Source organism: Corvus brachyrhynchos, unplaced genomic scaffold, assembly GCF_000691975.1.
Source record: "Corvus brachyrhynchos isolate BGI_N302 unplaced genomic scaffold, ASM69197v1 scaffold126, whole genome shotgun sequence".
NCBI classification, from domain to species: Eukaryota; Metazoa; Chordata; class Aves; order Passeriformes; family Corvidae; genus Corvus; species Corvus brachyrhynchos.
In genome coordinates, this window is record NW_008239283.1 from 3,223,421 (window position 1) to 3,235,260 (window position 11,840).

General features: G+C 47.8%; 1 protein-coding gene across 1 annotated transcript; it reads right to left on the reverse strand.

Moving 5' to 3' along the window:
• Nucleotides 1-597: 597 nt before the first annotated feature.
• Nucleotides 598-11,834, reverse strand: LOC103619652 (carnosine N-methyltransferase 2). The gene is made up of 8 exons (XM_008638209.2): nt 11,717-11,834; nt 9,619-9,680; nt 8,132-8,270; nt 6,536-6,588; nt 3,359-3,466; nt 3,121-3,251; nt 2,728-2,821; nt 598-1,726 (listed from the first exon to the last, which is right to left on the reverse strand). Exons 1-8 carry the CDS (start codon nt 11,740-11,742, stop codon nt 1,371-1,373), a joined length of 969 nt encoding a protein of 322 aa, XP_008636431.1. The 5' UTR covers nt 11,743-11,834; the 3' UTR covers nt 598-1,370.
• Nucleotides 11,835-11,840: the final 6 nt, after the last annotated feature.

Genomic DNA, 11,840 nt, shown 5'->3' on the forward strand with positions numbered 1-11,840 from the left:
CAAGGGTGTGTCCTACCCATCTTAAGCATGGAAAAATCAGACACAGAGATAGCTTCTGTGCCTGCAGGTATTTCCCATCTGATCTGGTGTTTTCTCCCCTCAGAGCTGTTTGCAGTGAGGCTGCTGGCACTGCAGGCAGCTTTCCCTCATGTGCTCAGTCCAGCGTCTGCACAGCACCATGGTGCCAAATGCAGAGCCAAACCTCACTGGCATCCTGTGTGGCATCTCCCTTTGGAGCTGGCTGCACTGGCAGCACCTCCTTCAGCCCTCTGAACAACCCAGGGCTCTGTGGAAATAGTCTTAACATGTTAATAATACTAACATTTTAACCACATACACCACATTCAAGTGCCATTGGTGCTGTTCTGCTGTGCTGCAGCGATGCTGCTCTGAGAGAGCCAAGCTGCCTCCCAGGGCTGCAGCACAAGGACAAGCTGCAGCTCACTCCCAGCTCTTCCAAATCCTCAGGCTCATCTTTCTCACTTACAAGAAACCCTTAACGCTTCCATAAAATAGTACTTTGCATATTTTTTGGTTTTAACTAAATGACCTCTTTGCTCTTCATTTTCTGTAAGCCCACATGTGCAGAACCAGATGTGACATTTTTGTTTTAAGATTGCTTTTATTTTATATGGAGACAAACAGTAGTAAGAAAGTAACAAAATTAATATCTGCCTGAAAGAGCACAGAGCAAGTATCATCCTGGGTTCCAAAATATGCTCCAAACAAAAAGGCTGATACATTTTTAAGACATGTCTGTACTGCGAGACGCTGAGAGACTTGGGGCAGTAAATGCCTGTGCTGATAAAACCATGTGAAATAGCCTAGTGCAGAGCAACTTAACAGCTCAGGCCTGGGTGCAGTGACATTACCTGGGTGCAAAGCAGCAGGGCCATCTCGCTGTTTTCCTCCTGGCACAGATGGAAGCAGTGCCTGGGTGGGTCTGTACACGGCCAGAGCAGGGGCTGCCACCTCCTCCCAGCTGCGAAGGTGGTGCAGACGCGTGTCTGTGGCTGTGTAAACACGCTGGCTGCATAGAACAGTGGAAGTCCCACTGAAGGCACAGACGGGATGCATACTGTTAAATACAACTCCAGGTAGGCTTTTAGTGAGATGGAGCTCTTTGCTCTCTGGAAAATATTCTCCTAGGGATGGGCTAAACAGCCAGGGTGCAATCCTGGCCCTGCCGACCTCGTCGGCACAGAGAGCTCATCCCAGCGCGGCAGGCGGCTCCCCTGGCGCTGGCTGGCAGGGGGAGGCTGCAGCTGACTCCCCTTCCCTTGCCTTTATCCTGCGAGCCCACCTCCTCTCTATGCTGCCCTTTCCCGTGCCCGCCGTGCCCCGCACTCAGCCCAGCTCGTCTCGGGGCTCTAGGACTCCACGACGATCATGCTGAGGTTGTTGCTGAAGATGACCCTGCCGTCCCTGGTGCTGCTGCACTCGGGCTGGCACAGAGCCTCCTGCAGCCGCCGCCGCAGCGCCGGCGGGGCCGTGCCCAGGAAGTTTTTTGTCCCCGTCAGGAAATCCATCATGCGGCCGCCGAGCGCGTCCCCCTCGATGAAGCACTCGGTGATGTCCCAGCCCGACGGGAACTCGTACACGCGGTGCTCCACTCCGAGCCTCTGCAGCACCTCCGTGATGCCGCTGGAGGTGATGTAGTGGCCGCTGTCGGTGGCGGGCAGGCAGTCTCTGTACTTCTTCCACAGGCTGGCCCATCCGCTGCTGTCTGCCGAGGCACCAGGGGAGGTTACTTTGGCAAAGCCAAGGCAGTCAAACACCAGCTAATGAACTATGAAATGAGCTGGAAAGGCTCGCTCGCTGCCGGCCCAGACCTTGACAGGAGCAGGAGGAGAGCTTTCCCCTTACATGAGTCTGCTTGCAAATGTCTGTGCCTCATAAATTGCTAGTCTCCCTCAGCCCTCCCTCCGAAACTCTCCTGTTTAAAGGAAACTCCTGGGAGATGTCTCCAGCACCGAATTTGTTCAGAAGGAAGGGTACACACAGAGGTACCAACGTGCTGAACCTGGATGTCCGTGCAGCCTCTTAACTGTCCCTTGGCCAAAACTGTGCAGTTTTCATACATCAAACCTCAATTATGAATGCACATTGAAGAAATGTGGGAAAACAGCCCCAGAAAGCAAGGGAAACAGCCTACAGGCAATGGGAGAGGCAGTTTTAATGGGAAACATGGGAATTCGTGCTTTTTCCACCACACTATGAGCAGGGGATTAATGAACGGCACAAGGGATAAAACATTCTACTTTTTAAAGAAGTGCCATCACATAGTGCCTCTTTTTTCCCATCCTACCATAAAGCCTGCAGCTCTTGGCAGCATCTGTTTTCCTGCTGGGGTCTGGGTCGTTGCTGTGCCGAGGTAAGAGCCCCAAAGATGGGTCCACCCAGAGCTCAGGTTGTGTTTTTACACTGTTGATTTCACCATGAGGAAGGATTGACCCTCATTCATGGACAGCCGCACTTCTCTCCACTACATCAATTTCATAAGCAGGGAAGCAAGAGCACAAAGGCTGTGCCTAAGTTGACCCATCAGACACTGGGGTCCAGGGCTAAGCCCAAGATTGCACGCTCCATATGAAATTCAGCATTTGTTTTAGTTATTTACTGTAGAATAAACACTACTGGTATCCCCAGGTAAATATTTGTGACTCTCAAACGTCAAAGCTCTCAAAATTCCATCAATTAAACAAAAAATACAAAGGTCTCCCTTACCTGATAAAATTATGATCAGGAGTTTACCGTGATGGTCAAGGCAGCTGTGGAAAAACTTGATAGTATTGGGAATATCCTCCACACGGTACAGCATCTAGGAGAGACAGTGACACAGCTATTATTCCTCCTCCATAGTGACCCTCCAAAGGCTTGAACCCTTTCTTTAGAGGTGTTTTAAATTCTGTCCCAGTTGCTTCCCAGCCTTTCCTGATTCTGCATGCACATTTAGGGAGACCTCACAGCACTGAGCATTGCCAGCTTTGGTGTTTGTAGAGCTGCTGCAGAATTGCTATGGGAGAGCTGTGCTCAGCTCTGGTCCTAAATTCAAGCACACAGCAGCACTGAAGGGAGTAGTTAAAGCCAATAGTCCTGTGTCAAAGCAATGTCCATTACCTGGATCATGTGGATGAAGTCGAATTTCTTATGTGTGCCTTTCTCCTTCACCTGCTGTTCATACTCCAAGGAAGTGAGCTGGTGCCAAATAAAAGAAACATTCTGCAGGTCTGGAGCTTGATTCACCAGCTCTGTTTCAAAAAGTAGAAGAAAGCCATGAATTTCACAAAACAGCAGAAAAACCCATCATTCAAATGGATGGTCCTCACTATAACCCTGGGAGCAGGTGTAGCCTTACCTTTGTAAGCTGCCACGTGCTGTGGGTTGGGCTCCACAATCTCATTGTCAATAAAGACCCCTGGGTGCACAGCCTGCAGTATCCTGATCATTTTCAAATCCTGCTCACCTACTCAATAAGCACAAAGTCACTACTTTAGAAAGCAGGTAAACGTGATGGAAGGATGCCAGTGCACCTGCCACCACTCCTGCCAGGAAACCCCCCAGCAGAAGTGAGGCATGTCGTGCTTTGTGGCTCATGCAGTGGCATAACCTGGTGATACTCTCACCATGGTATCGTACTGCTCGAGCTAACAGAGTGGTACAGAGGAGCCTGAGAACAAGGCAGAGACAAGCAGCAGCACAAAAACCTGCTGACAGCAATACCTTGGGTGGTGGGACAGACCAGTCAAAAGAATCACAGCTCACTGTTTAAAAAAATAACCATGAAAAGTTAATTTGCAACAACCCCAGAAAGTTTTAATGGGTGCAAGGAGGCAGCTGACACAGCTGTGGAACTCCGACGTGCGTGGGGTGGTCCATGCCTTTGGGGCTGTCACAGGGACACAGTGGCTGCTGTGACACAGCCCCAAGTCCTGGGGAACTGCATCACAAGAGAAAAGACCCACTGAAATGCAGCATCCTGGATCCTTCCTCTTTGGGGATTGTCCACATGGTCTCAGCCCTGGGCATCAAATAACTGATGGTTATCTTGGAAACACAAGTAGAGACTCACATATTTGTGTGGAGGTGCCTTGCAAATTTAGCTGTTGGTGCTCCTGTGCTGCTGGGTAAGCTCTGGAGGAGTAAGCATCAGTCTGTCCTCCTGTTCTAGGAAATTTCCAACCTCTTCTGAGGTGATACAGGTCACGCTGCTTATTTCCCAGAAATGCCATGACACGCCAAGTGTCTGAGTCCCCCTGGTTCACTTGAAACTATGTAAATAAACAGCACATGCAACCACCTTGGTGGGACCTCTGCAAGAATCCTCTCTGTAGCTGATGGTGGGGCCTAAAAATAGTCCTGTCCTTGCAAATGTCACACAGAGACGTCTTGATACAAGATACTGCATCCTCCCTGCTCTTTCAGCTGATGTACCAGCCATGGGAAGAGCCATCATCTTTGGCAGGTGCTGCAGTAAATAGACTTCAAGGAGGGAAATATCAGCCATGCCAGCACTACAGGGACATCCGAGGAAGGAGGAGTCTTTTGAAACTGGAGAAAAAATACCCCAGGCCCCTGAGGAATGCAGTGGCAGCAGGGCAGGGCTGGCCAAAGGTTCAAGGGAAGAGGCAGCGGCTGCATCCTTTGAAGGTGGGTGCAGGCACCAATACTGCTGACAGGAAGGCAGATCCCTATAGCAAGCAGCTGAATGAATTGTCACAGACCTAAATGCCAGTTTGTAAGTGCCTGGTTTGGGGAGCACCATCCCTTCGAGCTCCCTGCAAGGCTCAGGGCAAGGCCAGAGGCAGAGTATCACTGCCCCGGGCCCTGGAGCCACTGATGGAGGAAAATGGGTACATCAGCAGCAAGTGGCTACCTTAACAGCTGCTTAGGTTTGGAGGTTTTTTCACTCCACCTCTGTAAAATCCCTTAATCCAGTGTTTGCAAGAGCAAACCTCAGCCAAGGTGTCTGTAAAACCAAGCAGTAAAATACAGCACTCTAGGGCAGGAATTCCTCTGCTGCAGCTTGCCCTGCCAGCAACAACCCTGCAGCACTGACCACAGCAAGGCTGGGACAGGACTGGAACCTCTCTGCAACTGGCAAGTCCCAGCCCAGAGTTAAACCAGCCTTGAGAAAACATGGGGTGACTGAGCAAACGTGATTTGGACCACAACACAGGCTTTCAGGATGTGGAGCTGCCCACTAATCCCCTTTAATATTTTCATCAACTAAACTAATTCTGGGGGCTCTGTGAAACCAGAGTCCACCTCTGAAAAGGTCAGGGATCAGATATAACCTTTTGCTTGGTGCCATCCCAGCTTACTCGCTGCCCAGCCCCAGAAGTTCAGCTCTTGCAGCCATGGGCAAGCTGAGAGGGTGCAGGTCCATATCCGAGGGACACTCACCCAGCAAACATAGGAAATTTTAGAGGTTTTATTTTGCCATTAAAACCTCCTCTGAAGAGGACATAAGGAAAATTAAGGACGATGCTAAAAGTTCATTTCCCCTTTGAGCTTTTGTGGAGTCAGAATTTCTGGTTTATATTACTTAATGAAAATAGAGGGTAATTGAGAACTGAATGATTTCTTCCTGCTTGGTTTCTCATATGCTCCAACATATTCCCAGTTGGGGAAAACAATCAAATGCTAATTTTCTCTTACTCAGGAAAACAAAACCAAAAAAAGTGAGAAAAATACTTTCATTTGAAAGTAATAGCACTTAAAATTCAGCTGAAAATACTTTTCAAAGCAGAAGTAAACTCTGACAAATCAAACCAACGCTTCTTTTCTCTACTCTTTATTTTCTCCCAGTTTCCCTGGGAGCAAAGTTGGCTGTTTCACCACTTTGTTTTTGTTGTTTTGGGCTTTTTTTAAACATAAATGCATTTAGAACAGCTTTAAAGCTATTTTTCCAAAGGATGGGTTTCTCTCTGGGGAAAAATATCATTTGCAGTTAAACCCTACTTATCACTGGGTAAAAGCAGTAACAAAAAACATGTCCTGAAAAAGCTGATGCAGTCCATGCTAGTGGTTGTGGCCAGGTGGTTTTGCAGTACTGGGAGCAGGGCATTGCCCAGCCTTGGCCTCTGGGATCCCTAAAAGCAAAGCAAAAGGAGAGATCCCCTCAGGGGGGATAGTCTAAGGCAGGATTTTGGGTGGAAGAAACATCTCCAATGTCTCTAATTCTTCTCCAGCAGGGTTTGCAGATGCTCTTGTACCTAACCAGAAGGAGGAGTCCTTGCACTGAGGCAAATAAAGCCAGGTGAGAGTCACCAAGAGGCAGAAACTAAGCTAAAATCACACATATCTCACTGCCCAGAAAGAGCTGAGCAGCAGTGCTTCAGAAGGGAGATGAAGAGGGAAGGAAGGGAAGGAGCACTCCCCTTATCCCAGCTCCCCTCTTCCTTCTGCCCTTCTGTGCTTCAGTGAGAAAAGCTGTCCTTGATGCCTGAGCAGTTCTCATCATTGCCCATTGTTTCAGCATCTCCTTCGGCTCCCCACAGGGATCCCCATCCCCCAGCACCCCCCTCCTCACCTGTGCCACTCCCAACTCCCAGAACGCTGATGGTCGATTTTCCAGTGCCAACACTGAAAGGATAAATACACATGACTTAACCACGCTGTATCACACGACTTCATGTATTCATTCTTACAGCTTGGATGACACACTGGCCTGGAGATTTTCATGTTATGCACATGAATTGGTATAAAAATTTGAGCATCCCCTTTGAGCCCAGTGATAACCAGCATGGCAGGAGCCTGCCCAGATCAGCTAGCTCATATTTCAAAGCACAGTAGGCACCAGGGTGTAGAGTTTCTCACCCTTTGCCAAGGAGTTTTCTTCAGGCTATGGCTGGCATTGTGCAAAAAGGGAACCCCAGGGCAAAGAGGCTGTACCTGGCTGGGATGGCACTGCTGCGGAAGTAGGGACAAGGTGAGCTGGGGAAAACCTCAGCACCCTCAGGAGGAAATATTGGATATAAAAACCCAGAAAATCAAAACCATCAGGCTATCCAAGTGATTGGAAATCATCTCTTATCAACATTAATCTTGGTTTGAAATTCGGAGGAGGCTCTGAATCTTCAATAATTTTTATCTTAGAAAAATTGCTTATTAAAAGACTCCAGTCACGTGCTTCCTAAGAAATATTTAATAACAGCCATGCTCTGACATGATTTATGGCCTTACTCTGCTCTCAGGTGTGGATTGTGCCAAGGGATTGAGTTTCCCAAACACAACCTCAGGAGACACCGCAGCAATGATTCCACAAGAGTGGAATGAGTAGTAAGTCCTGAAGGGTGTGAGCAAGTCCAGGACCCTTAGCCCTAATGAGGGTCAAGACCCTTTGACAAACACAAAATCAGCATCATAGAAATCCACAATGATTTTCCATTATTTAAATTCACAATTAAAATTTCTTAATATAATCACTAATGATGATTATTTTATTGCTTATTTTATCTATATCTGTCTGATCTGTAGAATAAAAATTTGCCTTCCCAAACTTTTTTTCTCATTGGAGAATACAGTTACTATAACATCCAAAAAGTACCCAGATTTGAAGGGGCTTTCTTGTGGTTTGGATCTAGACTGTTCTGAAGCTATCTGCAGTTATCCAGCCTCAAGATATTACATCAGTACTTTACAAAACTGATTACCATTTGGTACTTAAGCAATGCAAATCGACTTAGGAAAGAAATAAGGAGGTCTTAGGGGATTGGGAAAACCACAAATTAGCCACTAGGAGGGAATTAGAGATGTGTTTCTCTTTGGATGGATGTGGTGAAGTCCCAAAAGCAGGGAGAGAGCATAAGAGAGCTTTCTTTTGGAAAAAAAAACAACCAACCAAAAAAACCCAAATTTAATCCTCGGAAAATCAGCTAATGAAAAGAGGTGGACATGAGAATGAGGTCTTGACTCTTTCCTTAACTTAAGCTGAGAGGCAGCACAGTGCATTAATTGAAACGGCACGTACTCTGGAGCCTTTAAACAGAATATCCTACAAACCACTATTAAGGCACTTAAATGTGAAAAGCATTAAAAGTTCATTCCTGCCCCAAAAAATCCTTAAACGTTTTTGCTGGCTCCCAGGATAACAGAGAGCTTTCCCAGCTCAAGGAAAGCTCCTTACCCAGCCACGATGTTGGGCATTTGTTCCTTGTTGAACTCATCCATGCACTGGTGCTCTGTTGAGTGGTCCAAGAAGGACTTAAAGGCCTCCACATACTCCTCAGCCGTGAGGCTTCTCATGGAAGGGATCATGTAGAGCTCTTGAGAAACAAATATGGGTTGCATGTTAGAGGCTTCGAGGCACATGGAGGGTCAAAGCACTTACCCTGTGGGAGAAACCCAACCCAACCCTACAGAGACCAGAGATTTGGGAAAACGATGCAGAGGATGCACTTTCCAACCTGTTCACACTCAGGGCTCAAAAATTATTCTTGGGTACCCTTTGATATAAGCATGTTTGCTAAATGGCTCATCATTACAGGTCAGCCTGAGGAAAATGTCTTCAAAATGTTTAAGCCAGATGTGGGGCACTCGGTTTGCAGGAAGGGATGGAACAGGAGCGGTTTTCTGGAAGACTAAAGAAAAGGTGAAGGTGTCCAAACCCGGGGGCTGTCACTCGTGCCCATGCTGGACAGTGTGACTGAGATGGGCAGCTCCTGGCACACTTCCCAGGAGGGATGATGCAACACAAACACTGCCACCTGCAGCTGAAGCAAAAGTAGTCAATCCTGTGCGTCTCATTTGTGGCTGACCAGCGTGGGACTGAAATGGGCTGCCAGGGAGCTGAATTCCCTGCTGGGAACTGCAGCTCATGGCCAGGAGGGCAGCTGATGGCAAAACATTTCATCTGAATGGGCTCGTGTTCAAATGTGGGAGGCTGACAGCAAGATCTCTCTCTCTGAGCCAAAACCCAGGGGTACTCAAAGGATTGCAAGCAATTATTGCAAAGTCTCCCTTTCCTGCTGTCCCATCCCAAAGACAGGGCTGTTGCCAGGGCACAGGCGCTGGCCAGCTGCTCAGGGCTGAGGTGCAATGACAGGACTAAGACCTGAGGTTCGTGAGAAGATGCCCTGCAGGACAGAGGGCTGCAGTAGGAAGGCACTCCTAGTGCAGCCTCCACCTGGGAGATCAATGCTGAAAAGGCATCGTTCAGTGGGAAAAAAAATAAGCTATTCCTCCTAAATGAAATGAGGATGAAGGACTCAGCAGAACATCTTCATCCTCATTTTTGCCTTTCAAGAAGCTGCTTTTTTATCACCTGCTTTTAGTCACCACTGATAAAAGAACTATGTATATCTCACCCAGGACAGTAATCTCAAACTGAATGTCTCTGCTGTTTCCAAAACCACGTCCTTGGCAGCTGTGTTCCTGGTCCAACCCTACTGGTGGTAAAGACATTAATGTCTATCCTCAACACTTTGAACTCTACCCTAACATAAAGCTGAACTCACCTGAATTGCAGTCAGTTTACCATCCTGTTTCTTCATCTATATATATTTTTTTTTTAACTATCTCTAACTCCAAAATAATTAAAACATGTTTGCAGTGATAGCAATCTGAGTGGGCATTTTACTTTAATCTCTTTTTTTCCTTTTGTCTCCCAAATACCTGAATTATCGTGTGGAGTTGTCAGAATCTCTGCTTCAAAGTTCATGCTGGAGAAACTATTCCTGTAAGGAAAGTATAGCACTTCAGTTATTTGAAGAACCTTGCTTTTTTGAAGCTGCATTCAAAATGCAGAACGAAGGGAAGATGCTCCAGGACAAACTTTCCTCTCCTGATAATCCATATTTTATTTTGTTCTTTTTTACTAGAGAAAGCCAGAACTTCTTTGTAGCTGATCATAGTCATAGAATCCTGGAGTCAATAGAACAGTTGGGGTTGGAAGGGATCTCAAAATTCATCTTGTTACAGTCCCCTGCCACGGGCAGGGACACCTTCCACTATCCCAGGTTGCTCCAAGCCCTGTCCAACCTGGCCTTGGACACTTCCAGGGATGGGGCATCCACAACTGGGCACTGCTCCAGTGTTTGTGTGAGACGTGTTGTGGAAGTTTTCATACTCCTGCAGAACCATTAACCAGTTAATGCAGTGGCAGGCATTAGACTGACATTTTCCTTTCTTCATTTTCCTTTGACAACCTCGTACATAAAACAGGGCTGAAGTGCCACTGGCAAAAGGAAGGGATGAATTTAAATTGGAGCAAGGACCTCACTTCTGCAAAGACTGGATTGGGATGAGGCTGTCTGTGCAAAGGGAAGAGTCACCTCCTGGGTAACCACATTTCAGTATTGAGATGCACAGCATGTCTTAGGGGTGATATCCTGTACAACCTGTGTTAGGCACACCAAAGCTTTGCTGTTAGAAAATGCTTCAGGACAAGCAGCCTGAGATAGCAGACTCCAGCCCAATAGTCTTCTCTGCCAAGGAAAAAAATCCCAAGAGGAGGAAAAACAAGGCAGGAGGTGGAAAAGTAAAGAAGGGAGTCTTGTAGTGGGGCTTTGAGATACAGATACGTAAGGACCATGCTGGCCATGTGGCAAGGAAGTGGCCACGTGCAAATACTGCAGTGCTTTGGTCAGCGAAGGCAAGAAAAGACTGAGATGTCCCAGAAGTCTTGGAGACACTGGGGCACTGCCAGAGTCCTGCAAGAGCAGCTGATTTCATCTGAGTTCAGTGCCAAAGTCGTGTAACTCGCTTCCATGGGGTATGTCAAAGGTCTCTCTTCCACCACCTTGCCCTCACCTCTCCCCAGGAAAGACCTCTCAGAAGTCCAGCAGGAAGAAGCCAGAACTCAGCCCACCTCCATAATCTCCAGCTTGGCTGTGAGCCAGTCCCTCCAATTTCCACTAAACCTCTGACCTCTCCCATCTCTGCCTCTCAGAACAGAGGGCTATTTTGTCCCCTCAGCTGGGTGAACTCAGCAAGATGGTTTTCAGAGTAAATCTCCCACTAAAATGCTCAAGGGTAGTGTGGCTTTTCCTGTGCAGGGAGGAACAACTCTGGACATGAACTCCATTTCTGACCGGTCAAGTGTTTCCAGCCATGCCAGGAGACCGGGACAGACTTCAACACAAGCATTCACCAGCACAGATGATGCCAAGATCTCTTCCCCTGGCACTTTTGCCATTTCTCTGCAGGCAGGGGTTGGAATCTGAGACTGATTAACACGTTGCTGAGAAGGTGAAATGGGAACAAACAGACTTCCTCTAAAATCTGGCTTAAAATCCAGACCAGATCCTAAAATTTGTAAATAACATTTTGGGCTGGTGCTGCCGACCCCAGGACCCCAATAACCAGCAGCAGGACCAAGGCAGGGACTGCCAGGGAGTGGGATGTCCACAGGCAGCTGGTTCTGCCACAGCTCCCAGCCAAGACTGAGCTCACAAGGTTAAACCTCTTCCCTCCACGAACAGAGCTGGGTGCATTATGGACAGCAGGTGCAGGGAATTCACACTATTACTTTGAGTGATGCACCCCTTTAAGTTGAAAAAGTTGTTTCTAGGAACACAAATTGAAAGAACTTCTTCATAACTCATAAATTTCATTATTCCTAAACTTAGGCTGCGGAGAGGCTAAGGGGGGAGACCCCATCCGCCCCAGGACACGGACACATCTGCTGCTACTCCCACCTCACACACACCCACCTGTGACACAGAGACAGCAGCTGGGAAACACCATCCCGCTCCTGCCAAAACCCACATACCTCTTCACCTCTGGAGGTGGCTCCATGGTGGGGGTGGATGCTGTGCAGGGACACAGGGGCTGGTGATGATCCTCGTGGGTCCCTTCCAGCTCAGAACACGCTGCGATTCCGTGAGCCGGCAGCC